Source organism: Lonchura striata, chromosome 1 (genome assembly GCF_046129695.1).
Source record: "Lonchura striata isolate bLonStr1 chromosome 1, bLonStr1.mat, whole genome shotgun sequence".
Classification (NCBI taxonomy): Eukaryota; Metazoa; Chordata; class Aves; order Passeriformes; family Estrildidae; genus Lonchura; species Lonchura striata.
Genome location: NC_134603.1, coordinates 136792883 through 136813906, shown reverse-complemented (window position 1 = coordinate 136813906; position 21024 = coordinate 136792883). Strand labels below are relative to the sequence as shown.

General features: G+C 37.2%; 1 protein-coding gene across 1 annotated transcript in view; it reads right to left on the bottom strand.

Annotated features, from left to right (window-relative positions):
- The window catches only part of LOC110476205 (macrophage mannose receptor 1-like), a 30907-nt gene extending 11712 nt beyond the window's left edge, over positions 1-19195 (bottom strand). The window contains exons 1-20 of the mRNA XM_021540979.3: positions 18941-19195; positions 16814-17212; positions 15336-15509; positions 14264-14428; positions 13874-13990; positions 13377-13520; positions 11852-12034; positions 11476-11630; positions 10430-10543; positions 9614-9729; positions 8673-8821; positions 8044-8246; positions 7546-7667; positions 6721-6808; positions 5885-6029; positions 5392-5427; positions 5134-5303; positions 4191-4258; positions 2511-2611; positions 1152-1294 (exon numbers count right to left, since the gene is read on the bottom strand). Of these exons, the coding sequence (XP_021396654.2) occupies positions 1152-1294; positions 2511-2611; positions 4191-4258; positions 5134-5303; positions 5392-5427; positions 5885-6029; positions 6721-6808; positions 7546-7667; positions 8044-8246; positions 8673-8821; positions 9614-9729; positions 10430-10543; positions 11476-11630; positions 11852-12034; positions 13377-13520; positions 13874-13990; positions 14264-14428; positions 15336-15509; positions 16814-17212; positions 18941-19001 (2853 nt within the window). The 5' untranslated portion in view covers positions 19002-19195. The remainder of the gene's footprint in view (positions 1-1151; positions 1295-2510; positions 2612-4190; positions 4259-5133; positions 5304-5391; positions 5428-5884; positions 6030-6720; positions 6809-7545; positions 7668-8043; positions 8247-8672; positions 8822-9613; positions 9730-10429; positions 10544-11475; positions 11631-11851; positions 12035-13376; positions 13521-13873; positions 13991-14263; positions 14429-15335; positions 15510-16813; positions 17213-18940) is intronic.
- Positions 19196-21024: the final 1829 nt, after the last annotated feature.

Sequence of the window (21024 nt, the reverse complement as noted above, 5' to 3'; positions counted from 1 at the left end):
GCCTATAATTAAAAGAATGGATATGTCAGTCTATTGACCTCAGCAGAATTTGCATTAAACCTTCTAAGCATAATTCTTAGATGTGACTGTAAGAGAAATGCTGAAGAAGACCTCAGGAAACAAAAAAGGATAAAACATATTATTGGAGCAAAATATCTCATCTTCTGTTGCCCTGTTTGTCAAACCAGATTTGGTTCTCACAGGATAATCACAGAAAGAAAATTATTCTGGCAATGTAAATAAAGCCATGAATTTATCATTTCTTAATGATAGGGAAGGGAAAAGACTTAGAAGCTCCTCTTCCAGGAGGTGAGGAAGAGAGATTTTATCTTGAGAGAGCACCATGAAATGGAAGGCACAGAATTTGTAACTTTTCCTCAGGACTGAGAAAGAGAAGGAAAAGGAAGACAATAACCAGTGTATCTCAAGAAAGGATCTCTATTGAACTGAATTATTTTTCCTCAATCAAAGGGAAGACAGAGCTAGACAAAACAACATTATTGAGAATTATCTTCATTACTAGGTGTACTCTAAGTACTAGTATTGTAGTGTACACTGTTCCTTTATGCCCTTTATAGCTTCACTGATGAAAATCTATGGATTTTTATTACATACAGTCTCTTTTCCTGAAGTTTTGTTTTTTAAGATGTGATTGTACATGATAAAGTGCAGCAAATCTTATGACTGGATTATTTAAAATCCTTAAGTTGTTTGGTTATATAAAAAAACTGACAAATTTGCTCAAGGAAAGGTGCCTTGGAGGCTTGAGAGCCATTGCATAGTAGGCAAGGGATGAGTAAGTGTCCAGGCAACATGCGAGAGCTGGATAAGCTCAGCACAGTGAATGAGAACAGACATTTTTGCCAGTGTTTCATGTTACCAAAGATAGATGAGAAACTTCCCTCATGCAGATTTGCTGTAAGATCAAGCTTTCTTATTGTATGTCTCAAGAGCTCCCTCATAACTGCTGTGGTCCCAACAGAGGCTTTAATTTTTGTTTTGGGATTTGTAATTTTAAGGTCTTTAAACACACAGAAATGTAACATAATTTGTGATAACTAAAAACCCTGCTACAATTGAAAAACTGATTCAAATATTTTTTTTCATTTTTCTCTTTTAAAAACACAATATATTGGTATTTCATACTGCACCTTATTATCAAAGAGGAGCCAGTCTTCTGTACACCCACCCTTTGGTGGTGGTGAAGTGGGAGCAACAGTTGGACGAACGGTATTGTTAAGCCTTTCACAGATGAATAACTCAACACTGCCACAGTTGATATCATTCCATGTACCTGAAAGAAAATTAGAATGAGAATAAAACAAAACAAAAAAAAATGCAAGCAAGTCTGAGATAAAAAGTGTCATTTCCTAAAGAAAATCTATTCTAGGAAGTAAAACTGGTTGCAGCACTTGCATTTTTCTCCCTCAGGAACAATAAGTTATTGTATGTCTGTTTCTTAAAAATATTCACATTTCCAGCAAAATTCAGAGTATAAATAATTTCTCTAGAAACAGAGATATTTAAATATTGCAAAACCATTGCACTGACAAAGGGGATTTTTAGATCAAATGCTTAAATCTCTGAGATCTGTAAAGTCTCTTGAATTGCTCTATCTATACAAGGCAGTCAGTCCTGGTTACCTTCCTACCTGAGCTTCTCACAGTCTTAGAGTTTTCTGGTATCTTTTCTGCTTATTGGATGATAACATTAACATCATCATCCCCACTTTACAGATCAGGAATGAATAAGAAAATGACATATGTTTAATTGGCTGCAGACATTTACAGGTAACTACCTACAGTAGAGTTTTTCACACCTAATGTTTAATGAGCTATAGTAATATTAATTCAGAGAAGTTAAGATCATGACTCATCTTATCTGAAAGAAGATTTCCAAAATAGGACATAATATTTACTCCCCAAAAGTGTCCATATCCTTGCATTCACCTCTAAGAGAGCCTAGGAAAATCACCTCAGCTATAGGTTTTGAGACTAGAAATGTTTAAAAATAGTTTACTGATCCAAAAAAAAGACTAAGTTCTTGGCTAGTGTAAACACAATTACTTCCAGTTCTCTGTATTAATGGATATTAAATATTATATTTTATTTTAATTAAAATATTGTATAGCATTGCTTAATAATAATCCAAGCCATGGCCAAAGCCTCAGTTTTTAGGAGCTGCACAAATCTAATATCCTGGGGAGGTGGACATAAAATGGACAGAGGTTAGCGGAGAAAAAATACTGACTATATCTGCCAATTGTCTGATGGTTACCTGATTTATTAATTTCAAAATTTTCTTTTAAAATTGCAGGTGTAATTCAATGTGTTAGCTAATATAATTCAATTTTTTTAAGTATAAATATAAGAGACTACAATTAATTTTCCTTTGCTTTTTGAACACTATGAAACATCAGCCTGCTCAGTATGACAACCCACCAGCCTTGCCTGCACTGTCCTCCCTGGCCTAAGGCACATCCTGCAGATCGAATTTGTTACAGCACCCACCTGTATGGGTATACATGACCACACAGTTTTCATCATTATTTGCAAAATTGGGTTCATTTGGAGCCCAGGCAACATAGTTCACTGATGTTCCATCCATCCACCTGAAAGAAGTAATTTGAGGGAATTATAATTCTAAATTGAATTAGCTAATATTTCTTTACAAAGGACATGTTTGAGTTTGTGTTTTATGTTTCCTGTATCATAGCTTACTAACATGTTTTCCTTTGTTGAAAGGAAACCAAGATCTTCCACTTAGAATTAGTGAAAAATATTTTCATATCAACTGCCTACAGTGTTGACTCAGACCAGGTCTGAAGAAATTATCTTTACTGGTGCCCCAACTTCTCTTGGTCTCTGAACACCGATAGTGGGCTGGAAATGCACCAGTCTAACACTGGACCTGGATTTCTCTGGAGCACAGAAACAGACACCTGAGCTTATTTTAGCAATTTCCTGTGTCAAAAGCAATAATATAAGAACCTGTAGGGTAAGAAAGTCTTGAACCAATACTGGGAACCACTTGGAACCATTTTGTTAAGCATAGAAAATCTTTAATATCATACACCTATTTGGTATTTTTTTTCCAATTACGCATCAATAGTTTCCTAGCTTGGTGATTTACAAATTTATTTTCAAAAAGTAGCCAAGAAAAAAGTGAAAAGGCCTCGGTGTGCTGGAAGTCAAGTGATGAATCAGATAAGACTGACAATCTTCAGGCAATAACACCTCCAGGACAATCCAATGTTTTTCCAATTTTGGAGACTGAATAAGTGTATGCGTGTTTTTGGAAGTAAATTACAGATTAGGAGTTCATCAGGATGCCTAGCTGCTTGCAAACCTCCTGAATCAAATTGGAAAAACCAGTACATAATAAACCAGAAGAAACAATATAAAGCAAATAGTGGCACCTTCATCAGAAGGGAAGGGAATGAAAGAGTTAGGGAACAAGGGAGGACTGGGAAAACAACTATCATCTCAGCAGTGAATATGATATAAAAAGCAGACTCTCCTAGAGCTGAGACTACAGAGTGGTTTATGGGCAACAAAGGTAATCTGTGACAACAGAAGAGAGACTAAAATGAAGAGGCTGAGACCCATCTGAACAAGCTTCAAATCCCAGAATCATGCACTACAAAAAGAGGCAGTGGGAGAGAATGCCATAGGATACATGTCTGCAACACATCTAAGGCTCCAGGGGATGTTTAAGATAATTTCAGGGTGGCACTTGGTTTCCAAAATAATTTGTAGAACAGTAACGACTCCATTTGACCTGAAGCTGTCCTGCCCTGAGCCCTTAGAGTACAACCATCTGGAAATCCAGACAAGGGCCCTCCAGTATTGATATTTCACCTCTAAAACCCACTTTGATGCCTCTCACTGCAGGTTTCTAGAGCTCTTTATCTTTGATCATTTCACCATTGAGTAATGCCTGCAAGTAATGTCTGGAATATACTGGAGGCCTCCAAGCAACTTTGCAGAGTAAAGAACCAAAAGAGGTAGAAATAGATAGTAGAAATATGATGGCAGAAATGCTTTCTGAGTAGCAGAATCCCATTTTTAAACTTTATGTAAGGACATAAACCTGTCTATAGGTTGTATCAGTTTAACTGTCTCCTAGAGCCAACCATGTCAAATGCGAATACATTATGAGTCTGACAAAATTAATGTGTTTTTACTTACCGGAATGTTCTGTCAAGGCTCACACTTAAGCCAATATAGAAATTATTCCCCCAGTCTTTATAGAAAATCTAAAAAAAGCCAAACAAACAAATTTTCTTAGCTATAATAAAACAGTTTTAAAATAAAATTTTAAAAAGTTGCAAAAATGCTGTTGTTTCTATTGCTCAATTTCATAGTAGATAATGTTGCTGGAATTATGTGCCCAAACTGCAAAAATACAAAGTTTCCCTCCAATTTTCAGTATATAACTAAGGGAAAGGGAAAAAAAAAAAAAAACAAGCCTAACATAACAACAACAACAACAACAACAATAAAAAAGTGCTAATTATCCAAAAAAGAAATGGAGGAAAAAAGCTATGTTAAGAAGGCAAGAATGACCTCTTAAGCAGGCTTATAACAATATTTTTGAGAGTTTTAGGAAAACATAGTGAGAATTTGCTGAAAGGCTGCCAGTTAATTGTGGGGGTTTGTACTTAGCAATGCGGAGGAAAGAACGTAATAAAATTTGATTTTATTAAATTACAAAACAGTATATCATCACCAGGCCATTATTTTCCTATAAGACAATATCCTAACTTAAAACATTTCCTGCAAATATGAGATCTACTTTGACAAAGAGCTTTTATTGAATTCTGTTAAAAGAATGAGTTAGAAAAAAATCAAAATTAGTAATTGCAGCTTTCAGCTAAACAGAGCAGTCTTTGAAAGTTGCATCCTGAGAGCATTCCTGAAAGGAAGTGGAGAATTTTTCTATCTATAGCAAGTTATTAAAATAATTATTATAATAAAGCTTTTAAGTAGATAAGCCAATGAAAGGATGAAAGGTGGAACTGATTATTTTTTTAATGATGGGGAACACTTTCTAATATTTCACAAACCAGCCAAAAAAATGTGCCTCAGTTCAAAGAAAATGGTGCATTTTTCAAGCAAACATGTTTCTTACATATTTCCAAAGAAAATTTTTTTCAGTTTCACTCTCAATGACAACAAGGTCACCACCATTCTTCTTGCAAAAACCTCTGGCTCTTTCCATAGACATTGATTCTTTGCTGAAGTAGTATTCCTTGTGTTTGTATATTATCCAGTCATCTTCACCAACAACATATTCATAATCTGCAAATTAAAACATTAATTACCCATAATAGAAATTAACTTCATTACATGTTAATGAATTTTTTTTCAATGGAAGCACAAGACTTACTGAATGTAGAATTAGGCTCTGGTTTCAGTGAGGCTCCTGCAATATAAATCAATATTTGAGTATATTATGTTTCTCAGCTCTCTCTCAATTATATTTACACAGTAGTTAGCATTTTAATTGTAAATAATAATCTTAAGGGTTACTTAGTATATGCTTATTTTTGTCACAGAACTTCTCAGAGTATCTGAAAAAAGGGCTATATTCAGCAAACATCATTTTAGAGCTCATCATAAGTTAAACTTAAAGAAACTGCCCAACTTTAGGCTGTTGTGCTTCTCTTCCCCAACAAACTGCATATACTTTCCAAACATGCCTGTGTATTTCATGGATTAATTAATAGTTTTCAACTGCCTTTACTGAAATTATACGTATAAACTGTTTTATTGTGATTGATGGCACAGCTGTCTCTAACACATACAGATAGTATGATCTGGCCTGGGAAGGATGTTCTTATCTACCTCTAAAAGTCACTAAAGGGAGAAAGATATCTTACCTTTCTTAATTTGGCAAGCAAAGTCCAGCATGTGTTCACAAAATAAATCGTTCCAGTTCATATTGAGATAGCCAGTAAACACGCCACATTTTTCATTTCCATCATAATTGTTTGGTTCTCCATGTGACCATTTTTCAAAATTTACCTGTAGTGGAGACACAACTTTGTTACTATTTTCCTTTTTAAGGAAACAATTGTCTTGTATCATTCTGTTAAAAAAGAATGTACTTCATTTCATGATCCATCTTGCTCTTTAATGCCAGACCTTTTAAGAAGAAGTGCATGACGCTTGAACAAAACAATAATTCATCTGTGCGTTTATAAGCTATAAATGAGGCAGCTCTTGCCCCATTTGTTACCAGGAGAGTTGATGTTCTCCTGTGAAGCTCTAAAAAAAAAAAAAAAAAAAAAGTTCTCTGATTTCTGGGTTGTTTATCTTGCTCAGATGTTCCAACCCAAGACAATCCATTGGTGCTGCCATGTGGCCTTGGGCCTGACAGATCTTATCTACTTAAGACAATGAGGGCAGCAAAGATGAGCCAGTGTAGATATACAAAATTATTTATAGCGGCAAATGAAAATGGGAATATAGAGATTAGCACAATCAGACTTGCTTAAATCAGGAGCTAGACTCCATCACCTTTCATTAGTGTAAATGCTGTATTTTATCTATAATTATGAACTATCAGAAGATTTAAGACTAATTCGTACAAAAGAATCAAGTACTAAAGACTTAAGGTTACTTGCATTTTATATAGGAGAGATGAGAGCTGTCTGCCAAGAGAGATATTTAAAAAAAAGTGTCAAAAAGCTGGAATAACAAATTATTTACTCACTGGTGAACCATCACTCCATGTAAATCCACTTTCAGAGTCCAAGGCACTTAAACCCATCCAGTAAGAAAAGTGAATATAACCTCTGTCTCTGAATGATTAAAATAGAGAGAATCAGACACAGCATGAAACAGAGAAGGGAATGTATAGCATTATATAAATGTCAGCACACTTGATACTCTAAGTATAATTTGAGACAATCATATAAAGAAATTGTTCAATTGTCACGTGGGGAAAAACAGCCTGGCAGTACATGTGCCAGGAAGCAGTAAAACACAGAACTTTATGGGAAAGATCACAAAGTCCACAAAAACTGAGTTAAATGAAAAAATATGTAAAGGTCTTTGTTCCACTAAGTAGCTTAGGCATTCATATTCAGACCTGCCTGCACTCATGGACTTGATTTAAACATCTATACAAGCATATCAATAGGTCAGTCTTTTCTTAGTCACAACTATTTTCTTAGTCACAATTACTTAGTCACAAAATATTCTTTTAGTCAAGAGTATTTTATCTACTGATCAGCTACACAGGAGGTAAAAATATCTTTATCTCATTAAATTAACTTCAGTTAAAACCAATTTTGATGATACTTCTCTCTATTTTATTTATGTTCAGGCAGTTTGTTTACTTCACTGTATGGCACCACCTTCCCAGAGATGTGTCAAGAAAACTTTTGCTCACCTCTTTTTACCCATTTTTTCTGCCACTTTTTACACCATCATTGTAAAGTAGAAATTGATCAACAGAAATCCTTTATGTCTTTCAGACAGGCATTTAACTTTTTTTTCTTCTTCTATTTAAATGATGGGCTTTGCAGGTACTTACAGTCTAGCTATCAGGTCTTGTTCTTCTTCACTGTGGATACATGCAAGATCTCCTCCAATAGCTCTGCAAAAATCTCTTGCTTCAAACCATGTTTGCATTTTTTCCCTTCCTCCCTGAAAAATCTATAGAAAGTGGGCAATTAAATACTGGATTGAATATTACAGATATTTAAAAACACAGATATGGGCTTCTATCTTTCTTCTGATTTTCTGGTCTCATTCTATTACTATTTAATTGTTCAACCATTTGCCCCGTGGTTGTCTATCAAATTTGATTATTGATTTTCCTGTCATCTCAAAGTTCCTGAAGCTCCAAACTTCAGTTCATACACATACAGCTTTTTCCAACATTTCCCAGCCATACCACTTGGGGATCGCTGGAGACATGTTACCACAGACTGTCTGTCAAATCGGCAGGGTAAAATCCACCTTCCATGCATGGACAAAATTTATTCTTATTTAAATGGCAAACATTTGCATTCAGAAATGCAACACCTACTTTGAAGCAGAAGCTGCTCTGAGAAACAGACAGCCATCCCTCTGGGCAAAACAGGGGAGGGGATGTTGTTGGAGGAGGAGGAGGGGGGGTAACTCCCTCCACCAGCTGCTTGCAGAGAAATGTGTTTGTCTCTTCACAGTCCAAAATATCCCATAACCCAGCTGAACGTCCTGTTGCCATGGCCACACAGCCTGACTCCTCTCCTGCATAAAATATAAAGTTGGTAAATCTTATGGATGACTACATCTTCTCAAAATATCTGCTGCTTATTTAAGAGTAACCTGTTCCCTCTCTGTTTGGATACCAGTAGCTCACAATAGCTCATATGAATTCCTATTAAATCATTAAAAGACTTTTTTTGATATAAGTTCATTTTACATTATGCTAGGAGTTACTTCAAAATACCCATCAAACAACAAAAACCTAATGATACCAACAGAATGTGCAGTCCTAAATGATCTTCAAGAAGGAGCTACCTCAATCCCTGATCTACCCCTTTAGCACAAATAGAAAGCAGCATTACCCTTTGTGCTGCTTTATGCCAGAGAGTTTCTAAACCACATTTTGACTTTCAAATCCTCACTTTATCATTCCCTAGAGCAGGAACTCAATGGTCCCATGGCACTTACCAGGCATTCCCACATTCCAGTGAGTGAAGGTGACAGGGTCTCCACTAGCCCACCTGAATGTCCCCTGTTCTTCCACATCTGAAAGACCAATCCAGAAGTATTTTTCTGGTTTGAATCCAATTATGGAGGTCAGAAAAGCTTGTTCATATCTGTGAAGAGTAAACACCAAACTGTTGCATCACATTTTATCAGAATTTATTAATTTCTTCACACAGTTCATGGTAGCAAATCTGGTAAGGTTAAGGTGATTTGTCAATATGTATGAAATGAAGCAAGTGTAATTATCTTACTTCTATAGTTCTAATTATCATACAAAATATTTTTTCCCTTACATTTTGCTAATGTAAATTATACCTAGAATTTAGGATGATTCTATTCACCTTTTATACTGTGCAATGAACACAAGCCAAACAATACTTAAGTTAATGTGTCTATATTTCTCATCCTGTATAAAAAAGAGCTACAGTGTTTTACTGAGTTTTATAATAAGTTCTAGATCTTTAAATCTTGTTACTGTGGGGAAAAAAAAAAATCTATTTTTATTTTAATATTCTTCCAGATGTGGCTGTTGCAAAGAAAACAAAAAAAGGTTGAAAAGCTTGAATCCAAGAGAAATAAATAGTTCCATGTTTATATATTTATTTTTAGTTCAAAGTGTTTCAAAACAATCTGTCAATCTATATTTGTGCAGGTGACCCAATTTTTTAATTCCCAGGGGCAACAGCAGTTTAAGTGTGTAGTAACAATATCCTTAATATTTGTATTGCTGACCTAAAAGTCCCTGATGTATTATGCATCAGCTCTACCCTAAATTTTCTTGGAAAAGAGTGGTGCCACAGTAGATAGACATTATAAATAACTGCTAAGTAAGAAGAAATTTCTGTTTAACACTTCCATCTTGGTTACACACATATTAGAGGACAAGAGCTATTTTTCCATACCTGTCTCTTACAGTAGCCAGGTAACCTTTGTTTTCTTCACAAACTTTTTTTGCACCTGAAAATGTTGTTGGCAACTGCACCAAGGAGTAACAGAAAAAGCCATGCTTCATCCAGCCCTGTCAGGGTAGAAGCAGAGATGTGCAGAGAGGCTGTCAGATTGCATGGCTTTGTGCACTGCCAAAAGCCACACTAGTACCACGCCCCAAGCCAAAACTGATCCCAAAGGCCATGGAAGGACCAAGAGGATAATCAAACATAGCTTTGTGACCGTAACTCCATGTGTTGTCCCTTGATACAGGACACACCAGGGATCTTTGCAAACAGTGAGCCGTGGTTATGCCTTGGGGCTGGCAGACACAGCCGCTTTGCAGCTCCCTGTGTAAAGTTTGCTCTGCCTTCTCATTCCATAAGTAGCTGTTACAAGAGTTCACAACCTTCAAAACAGTCAGATCAAGTATTCCTGATTCCTGTGGCAGGCTGATAGAACTGAGGAGGCATGCAACCCTTGGCAGTTTGTTACACCCTGAAAAGACTGCTCTGCAGAGAGGGGCTTTTATGGGTACAGCAATCAGTTCTGCAGTAAGAGAGAGCTGAGTGAAATACACTTGTAAGGGAATAAAAAAATAAGTCAATCTACATTTATGTTAAATAAAGCAAAAGTTTCCCTATCAGTCTAAGAAGTATCAATGCTTATGAAACTAACAGTTTTCTAGGCTCCAACAGGAACAGTCAAAATAATTTACTTCTGTCATAGTTATTATCATGGAAGTGAAAGTAATACACAATCACCTTTTGCTGCTTTTGTTTTACACTTACTTTCTGGCAGCCTGGGTAAGTAACTTCAGCTTCCCCTGCTTCTTCAGCCAAGGGTTTCCTTTTACAGATGTAGCCAAATTTCATTTCACAAGCACTGTCAGCCCAGGATCCATCCTACGTATCGTAAGAATAAACCACAAAGAGAAGTGAAAGTCAGAGACAATTCAGGTCCAAAAAGAATGTCCATCCTCTGAAAGAGCCCTTCTGTCACCTTATGGCTGAAACTGTTTCAGCTCTCTTCCTTGCCTTGTTTTTTTCTCCAAAATTCCCAAATACATACAGTATTTGGGAGATATATATCAATATAAATGATATACATATACATATACATATACATATACATATACATATACATATACATATACATATACATATACATATACATATACATATACATACATAAGAGGCCAATTTCTTCAGAGGTGTGAGAACATATCTATTAAAAATTCAGATGAGATTCTGATGAGAGCAGGAAAGAAATATTAGGCTTCTCTCTATTCTCACCAGCATAGCATCTATTATGTTCATAGAACCAGATCTATATGTCAAGGAAATACTGGATAAACCAAACATAAAATATGAAAATATATCTTGTGTAAGTATTTTTCCAGAGCATTACACTTTTTTTATATATATAATTATTAGAAAATAAAATAAAATCTGGATTTGTGACTCCAAAGTAGCACTAAATGCATATATTTTAGTAGTTTTAGAGAAAAAAATAGAAAGTCCATGCTCCAGAAATCTATTTGACTATGATCAGTCATGTTCCATGTGGAGGGTGAATGGTTTCAGCCAATTTCAGATAGGAATTGTCTCAGAGAAGACCAATTCTCCATGCAGTGCACTGCTTCTGGTGCATGACAGCTTCCTAGATCTAGTCTCAAGTATCCCTCCACACTAAGATCTAAGATATCCTAAATTAAACCAAGTTCATATATATTACCAGCATTCCTTTTTTTTTTTTTTTTTTTTTTGTCATGAACATTTTCACTTTAGGAGGAAAAGGCCAGAAGAAAGTATTAGAGTGAGGAAGGGATTTTTACCTGTCCCTTCATAAAGATGCAGTCTGCCTTATTCCAAGTATGGGTTGGCTGTCCGTGGTGCCATTTGGTATAAGTCACAGGTGTGCCATCACTCCATTCAAAGTACATTTGAATCCTGAAGTCATTTAGACCAATCCAGAGCTCATCATCTGGCTCTGAGAACACAAAGTTAATTGTAGGTATGAATATATCTTATAATGGAATAATTACATTTCACACCCACTTCTGACTGAAGAACTTAAAAAAAAATATATAAGACCATGGCTATAATGATTAAATGGATAATAGCAACAGCATAATCCCAGATTAAAAAACAAACAAACAAACCAAAAAAAAAAAAAAAAAACCAAAGAAAGTGATCTTCAGGAATACTCACTGTACCCGAGCTGTGACACTGTAAAACTGTACTCTTCAATATTATGAATGCTCGCCAGCTCTCCATCTTCTTTTCTGCAGGAAGACTGGGCTTCTTTCCATATTTTTGGTGTTCTATAAATTCTGTAGCAATGACCTGCATAGGGTACCCATTCCTTGGGGCATTTAAAATGCTTTGAATCACCTAAAAAAATTACGTTATTAATGAGAAGTTCTAGCCATTCTAGACATCAAAAAGAAAATTACCTGTGTTGATATGAACTTGAAATATTGGAGAACATACTGAAAGAGAAGAGGAGCCAAAGTCTGAGGGTACAAAGATTAAAAAACAAAATTTTCCCTCTTATTTGTGCTTGGAGCTCCCAAAAAACTGCTTTACAGGATTAAGCAAATACTGAGTAATTTGACATGCAAATGTGCAAGGCACAACTCCACGTTAAATGCCTCTCAGTGAGGCTCTGGGAACAGTCAAGTTCTACAGAAAAGGGCCTCTTTTCCTACTCAGGGACTCTTATCTTGGTGAATATTGTAGTTTTTTTTTTTTTTTCCTCTGGAAACACTAGGTGCTCAGGAGCCCACTGGAGCTCCTACACAGTCCAAATTATATATCAGAGAGTCCAGACACAACCACATTATACCAGAAACGTTATACCAGGCATTCCAGCTGCACAGAAATGCCACACACTATTCCACGCTGATTTCTTGGTATGAATTCAGTATGGCCAGCCCACCTTTCACTGCTTGGAAAGTTCCCATGCTCTGCACCTGCAGAGCAAACCGAAGAGGGGAGGATGTGTGCCCAGAATTGGTGTGTGATCAACTGCTTTGGCTGATGCTCCTTGGGCATGGTTTGGACCTGGGCAAATTGCATTCCCCTAAGCAAGATCCAGACATGCTTTGAAGGTTAGCAGGGTCAGAAACCTTTCCAAGTGAGCTGCCTGGATACAGCCAGAAAGTACAGGATATGCATGCTCCCCTGAGCTTTATAATCTCATATACTCGTATATATTAGGGGAGGGAGGTACTGTGAAGTTAGGTGCATGCTGGGAATTCCCTGTTAAGCAACTTCAGAGCAATTTCTTCACATAGCTAAGAAGCTAGTCTGCCTCAAGTAAAAAGGGAACTAAACAGGGGAAAGGTTCCAGATGCACAGTCTGATTTTTTCCTTCCAGAATAGAACAAAAAGTGTCACAGAGAGCAGACAGCATGAACTCTGGCACACATCTTTTAGCAGGATATAGGTTTAGAGTATATATGAGAGGATATTCATCAGTATTTCATGGTCTGGATAACATGGCTAAACACCTATTTCTGCCTTTTTCAGTACCCTGGGCTCTTTTCAAATGATGAACAACATTTAAACATCATCTTTAAAATTAGCTAGAAAATTAAAGTTTTCTCAGTATTTGACCCAGGTCAACAAGTGTAAGCCTTTTGTTTTGACAATATATTGCCTTTTCATATATGACATTCTCACAGTATTTCTCACTGCCTGTACAATTAGCCTTATCTTTTGACCAGCATACCTGAGGCAATGGTGAAAGAATCCAAGGAGGTGTTTCTCTTTTGGCAGATATATCCCAGTTTCCGATCACACAGCTGGTTTTCCCATTTACCATTCCTACCTTGGAAAGTCCCACATATTTTTCCAGATTCCACAGAGGGATTTCCTTTAAAAAAAAAAAAAATAAAAAAAAACACAAAACAAAACAAAACAAAACAAACAAACAAAAACCAAACCAAACCAAAACAAAACAAAATCAAACAAACAAACAAAAAAAAAAACCAACAGAATCCCTCTGTTAACAGTGAAACTTTTCACACCTTCACAGGAGGGAATGTGCAAGACCATTGCAGCTGCAAAGCCACTGGGGTATTATTCTTTAGAGTGATAAATCCCAAGAGGTGTGACATGGGAGCATCACTGTGATGGGGAGGGGAGAGGAGGAGAGAGAAGAGGAGGAAATTTTGACCCGACCCAGGTGTCCAGATGTTGATCATCATTTAAGAAAAGTTCACTTACCTGGAGCCCAGTTGAGGTATCTGAAAGGACTTCCACCAGTCCACTTCCAGCCACTGTCAAGAACATCGTAGAGACCAATCCAGAGTTTTGCATTGATGCCCAGGTCACTAGTGAGCCCTAAACATAGTCAGTTTTTTAAATGTCTCTAATTTTTAAAAATTATTCAATAAAACTGGAAATAATATTTTAAATAATGAGTGATATATTTTTTAGCATAAGTTAGATTATTTCCATTATTTTAATATAGGGTTTTGTGAGAAGGACAACTCTTATAAGAATGTCACTGAGACCTATTTTTATGATATATATAAGTATCCATGTTAAAGCCTTGGATCTGACTTACATTTTAAACAGAGCATGTTTAAAATTATTATTTTAGGGTATTTTTACCTAATAAATACATTTCTTCACGAAGGTCTGTGATGCTCAATAATTCTGCATCCTGCTGCTGGCAGCTTTTTCTTGCTTGGTGCCATGTCAAAAGTGACTCTGCATTTATCTGATACCGTGTTTCTGTCACAGGATTTGTCTTCCAAAACTTATTGTGGGTTGTGTCTATAAAAGATGATACCAGCAATTTGACAAGAGAATCATGTTTGCTAACCAGAAAATAAATCTTTGATGCAGACTAAAACTATATTACTGTGTGATTTGATAATTTTCACATACTTTTTGCCTCACATAAATATACTTTGACCACTCAGTAATAAAAGTATTTTAATCACATACGGAATTATTTATCCTTACAAACCTAAATTTTCTGCATTGACCCTGTTCCTATTTATTTATGTAACACATCTACTTCTCTCACATTTCAGTCCACATTAACCCATTCACTGATAAATTCTACCTCTACAAGTAATTCTCTCTTCACTATATAGAAGTTTTGGTCTCCACACCCATTTCTTACCTTCAGATCCTTCTTATGCTCTTCCAGACCACCCACTAAAACAGAAATTACCATTTCCACACCATCACAGGTGAAGTGGGGATGAAGGGGCAGGGAATTTGTGTATGGAAGCACTGAAGGCAGGTGAAGGTCACTGCCTTCAGTGTGTCCTGCACCCTTCCCTTCTTTAAAGCCCTCCTGTTCTCCATCCTATAATGCACCACAGCCTCCTGATAGATCTCACCTTCCTCATCCACTGCACTTCCTTTTGTCTTGAAACCCAGCCCTAGGGTTTCCTCTTTGTTTGTCCATCAGTCCCAGTCACCACCCTCAGAATACTCCCTGTAAGTACCAGCACTGGGGACACTGTAGGACAGTGGGAGTGCAGAGCAGATGCCTCATGTCCTTGTTGCACAGCTCATGTCCTTGCTGCACAGCTCACCAGTGAACTAGGCAAGCCAGAATTCAGCTCACTGTCCAATGCTACTTCCACATCCCAAGAACATCTTGACCATGACAGTGGATTAACACTTTAGCTTAACAGCTTTCCTGGGATTTTTATAAATAAATTACCTTTTTGTGGGCAGTTTCCAAACAATTGATCTTTATCAAAATCTGAAGAAGTTGCACACCAGAGAGAGTCTGTGTCATCCCTCCGAGGGATGCATTCAGCATACCATTTTCCCTGATGCTTAAAAGGGAACACACAGGGTGCACCAAAGGCATTTCCTCCCAGTGTATAGATATCTATGGAGAAAAGCAGAGATCAACACCGATCAGCTGTCAGCTGGCACCAGGTGCTCACCACAGTGGCACTCATAGCCAGGTTTCTGTGGACAAAGCTGAGTGATGCAGGGCTCAACACACCAGTACTTTGTTATCCCAAAGCTCTAAAAGGCTGTTGTGCCAATCAGGTATGACTATGTCAAAATATTCAGAACAAAGACTCTCAAATACTTAATTGCGCCTCAAACTAATTTCTGTTTAAGTTTGTCATGCCATTGTTTTCTGGACTATTTTGTCAAAGGTTCCTGTGACTCAGCTTCTCCCATGGCATACACAGTTTTGTCCTTAAATAAAGTGCCCATTCACTTCTTTTCCCCCCTGCATAGTTGAAAAAACTTGGGAAGGAGGTATCACAATATTTTTATTAGTCTTCATGAGAGGAAGCTACATCTAAAATTTGCAAGGACTCTGCTAGGAAGACTTTTCAGTCTAATTTGCTGCTGTCTGTACAAGATTATGACAAACTTCACTCCTGTGCAACAGCTGTAGTGTACAACAAAAAATGTATTCCATTGTTATTTAAATTCCAAACATACTAGTGCCTCAACAGAAGGGGGATTGATTACTTCATCCTGAGTGCCCCCTCTACACAGCCCAAGAGCCACACAATTGTAGCAAAAGAAGATCTTACTCTCTAGGGTACTGTTTCATCATCATCCTTTTTCCAGGATGATAAAACATTGCATCCTAAACCATTATGAACCATTTTTTCTTTTGTTTTTTTCTACTTTTTGTTTTTACTAGGCCTGGAAAACACTACGTAAATAATGTAAATGGTGAATTCCTTCTATCTAAACTAGAAATTCACTTCTTAGAGATTATTAGAGGTCAAACCAAACAAAAGTAATAATAAAAACTAAACACAACACAATCATCTCTTCTACAAATTGATCAGATATATTTAAAAAAACTCATAGATTTCCTTTTGCTGTTGTTGTACAAACAGAATTCCCATTCTTCCTTATGTTTACATCATGGGCCTTTGTAATTTTATTCTATCATTTGAAAGAATTTCACTTTTTAAGTTATGCAGAAATGCATACAACTGTATTTGCTGAAAAGTATACAGATATATTCATACAACTGTATTTGCTGAAAAGTATACAGATATATTCACCTTTCATTTCTACATCCTATTTATTATTAGCTCCTCTGCAGATGTCACTCTAAGAAAATAGTTGCTGCCTGTCAAGCAGGAAGTGGCATGCTTTGTAGGAAGGGGCAGTCATGTTACCAAGAAATAGAAATGGAATTTCAGTACTCACCCTCATAGCGCTGAGAGCACACACTGTCTAAACTTCCATGGATTTTCCACCTGCTCCCTTTGCTGGATGCTTTGGACAGCCTCATTTTCTTTCCTTTCCCCTTGCCATAGTTGAGAAATAAATCCTTGCCATGGGTTGCAAGCGTCTCATTTCTACATTCCCACCACTGGAGTTCATTTGTCCTGTTGCAGGATTCCAAGGTGACGGCAGCCTCGTCGTCCTTGGCGAGCACGCCCAGGCACAGCTTGAGAGCCACGCTCAGCAGCTGCGTGGGGGAGACCCACCTGAACTTCTGAAACTCATCCTGCTCATCACAAGTGGTGGTTATGACTGAGCTAGAGTTCTGAGCTTGGGCACAGAGCTTGTTATCTTCATTGTAGATTGAAAATATTCCCCTACCTATAAAATAAAATGATAATGCAAACATTTGAGGAGAGGTTTCTTTGGAGATACAGGCAATTAGTTGCTATATGACAGTCTGCTACCAAAAAAAAAAAAAAAATCAAAAACCAAACACCAAAAAACAAACCCAAACCAACCAGCAAAACCAAACCAAATAAAAAAAAAACAACCACAAAATAGTATATATAGTTCATAGAGAAATAAATCAAGGGAAGTTAATCATTGGTATGAAGAGTATTTATTGAAATATTCTTAAAATGAAAAAACACAAGATCTGAAAATACAGTTCTTTCAAGAGAAATTGTGCTTCTTCATACCCCTCCTGAAACCACAGTGGTCTTAAAAAGTATGTCAAAAATGACCTTATTACATTACATTTCATCATTTCTTCAAAGTTCCACAAAATCATATTTAAATGGGCTTTTATTCTGCAAGTAAGAGGACTATTTTTGCTTTAGAGCTATTAAAAATCATTTACATACTCAAAACTAAATAATTTTTATATTTGGCCCAGAGTAATATTGTCATTTTCATCTCACCAAGAAAGTGATGGTTTTTCATTTTTGGTTAATTATCTTGGGAATTTTTAACAGCTGTGCGAAAATTCATTTCTTCATAGAGTTTTATTTGTAGGTTTTTCAGGAGGGAAGCCACAATTTGCAGCATCATCAGTTCTTAGAACAGTTAAACTTAGCCAATATCCTAAGTGCTATTAATAACTACATTTGTAAATAGAAATGTGAGACACTGAACATCAGAGTTTTGCTTCTTAAGATCAACTTGGCCAAAAAGCCTCCTCCAAATCTTCACTCTTTTGCAGCTCAGCTTGCATCTCTTTGCTCGCTTCTAGGTGACAGGCAACATCACCCAACTCACTCAGCAGTTCATCAGCTTTTACCCAAGGTTTCTTGCCAAGGCCAGAGTACTTAACTGGGCCTTCATAGCCCTCCCATCCCAAAGGTGACAGGGAGTGGTTTAACAGCCTTGGTATTGTAGCTCTGAAAGCCTATAGATCAAACCAGATAATAATTAGCCTGACAGAGCTCTCTGACTACAGTTGTTTTTGGGAAGGTTAGCAGAGGATGGGTTAGAGCTCGCTTGGTCTCACCCAAAAGCATGCCCAGAAGAAATTGTCCTGTGGTGGATTAGATCACTGGTGCATTGCACAGTCCCTGCTGCCATTCAAGCAATAGTGCTGGACTTCAGAGTTCTCCATCTGGGAACTTGCCGTGGAAAAGACACTGTAATTTCTTTTCCCTCTCAGTAGTAGAAGGGTGTGTAATATAATGAATGGGAGATTTTAAGGTTCTTCCTAAAGCTCTCAGCTTGGAAATAAGTTTTTAATATGCACTGATCAGTATACTATGGTCTATATGAGCTGCCAAGAAACCCAAAGCACACATCAGCCAGTAGTTCCATGCATGCTGAGAATTCACTGCTCTTCTAGCCTCCAATGGAGTAAAGGGAAATCAGATTTTGTCTGCTTTCTCAAGAACCAGCACTGCCAAGGTTATGGCCACATCTGTTGGCACATTCCTTTCACTCATAAACCTGGGTAAAGGAAAGAGAATGCCTATGCAGGTATCACCAAACATCAAGCTAGACATAACATTTTCAAATTATATGCTGTGACTAGATCTAAGTTCACTGCCCACTAAGGGAGATAACTAGAACACATGTTAAAGAACTTGAAAACCTCCACACTAAGCAGAGGGCAAAACTTACCAGACATTTGAAGAGATGTACTAATGGAGAGTAGAAAAATCAGGGACAAGTAGAGAGACATGGCAAAAATTTCACTCCTTTCTTCCCTTGACCTTGTAAGACCAAAGCACTGCCTTGCGAGAAAACCCCACTGTACTGAAGTGGATTAACAAACCCTTTTTAAGACTCAACAACTACAAGGAAGTTCAGAGCATCAAATAAGGAACTGTGTCATGTCACATGAGTAATTTTGAAATAATATACTAATGAGTAAACTTTGTTTCCTAAGCTGGTTTTTCTAATGTATAAAAGTTTCCCATGGAAATATAAGATCTAACAAGTATGATTTTAGTGTGCATTTTTTAAAGACATACCTTATAACTCAGAATCATTATTTTTACCAAAAGGTGAGATTACTGCCTCATTTTCAGAAATAAATAAAAAAGTAAAAAATAAGAGAAAGATTTGTCTGTATCAATACATGATGAAAAAAGCCAGAGTGCACTGCTGGGACACCATGCAAATCAAATAATTATGACCTTGGATTTAGAGAGAAACAGAATTTTTCATGCCTGAAATTCCATAGAAAAGGAAAAAAAAAAAAAAAAGAAGAAGCTGTAGAAAGTTAGATTTGTGTTCTTCAGGAGACACATATTCTTTCTTTTGCTCCATTCTTGACTATGTGCAGGAATAATTACCCAAGTGACAGCTGAAAAAAAAAATGGGAAAGAAAACACAATTCTAGGAAGAAAAAAAGCTGTAACTGTAAAATACTGGATTTCCAATTATTGCTAGTGAGGAAAACTAAACTGATGAGGAATATTGCCTCATTTTTCATGCCACTTGTCTGCAAAAATTTGCACCCCTAAAGTGTACACCCTACAGGCATTCTGACAAAATTCTCATGTGTACTTTGATAAAGCTTCCTCCATGATAGTTTAAAGAGCTCAAAAAACTTAGAGCACAAGGACAAGAAAAGGGACTCTGGTGGAAGCTTTGCATCAGGTTTTGCACATGGACTTCGAAAAATTTTGTTTCCCATACGTCCAGGAGAAGCTGGTCTGGCATACCTTCCCCAATATTGCGTCTGCAGCAAAATTGCTGCTGGTAGTGAATACCCTGGACACCCACACAAAGCTGTGGGATTTTTCTTCTATTACTCTGACTCAGATGTAGACGAACGACTGGGTCTGAAAATGTATGCAGGGAATTGGAGTAGAACAAAGGCACAGCAGTGGGGGAGAACTGTGGGACCTCAAGGCCAGCAGACACAGCTAGAGCAAAGCCGTGCAAAGAAGGGAGCCTGAAAAGGATACTGAGACCTGAGAAATGTGGAATAAATGAGGGCTGCTCCATAGAATTCAATTATTCACTAAGTTATGATCCATATGTAAGAATGGCTGCAGTCAAGCATTCTGGTATTCCCCAACACCAGAGTGTTTGAACATGCAACCTCAATTTTCCAACTTTCCTTCCTTCCTTGCTCAAGAGCAAGACAAATATGTCTTGTGGTTCTGCTGTACAAAACACCTCAGAATATCCAAATCTACCAGGGTGTAACAAGGACAATTACAGCAGAGAAAAAGAAACTGATTCTGTTCTGAACAAAGATCAGTGGTTGGTGAGGGATTGGTATTGATAATCTGTTGAGAGGCTGAACAAGAGTAAAACTCAGCTTTACCTCAGTGTTTGTGTGTTTGACCAGATTGCATCACAGCCCATAAAGTGGGAAAGAAAACCAGAGAACTGGGAAGAAGTGCTCCAGGATCTGCCATTTGGCGAGGCACAGCCTGACGTTTTAAAAGTGGCAAGGAACAAAAGCTGCTGGGGTTTGTGTTGAGTCAGCATTGTTCCTCTGGCAATCTCTGCTCCCAGGCAGGAAGTTACAATCACAGTGTGCAGATTCACCTCCTTTCTTCTAAAGTCCAAACTTTTTCAGAGAAAAGGGGAAACGAGAATTAAACACAAGTGTATCAAGAAACACAGCAACGTGAAGAGACAAAACCTTACATGCCATTGAATATTGCCACCAAGTCACTCCTCAGGTGCTCACAGAAATGGATGTGTGAGGCCACCTGGATTCAACTGGACCCTTCCCTACATTT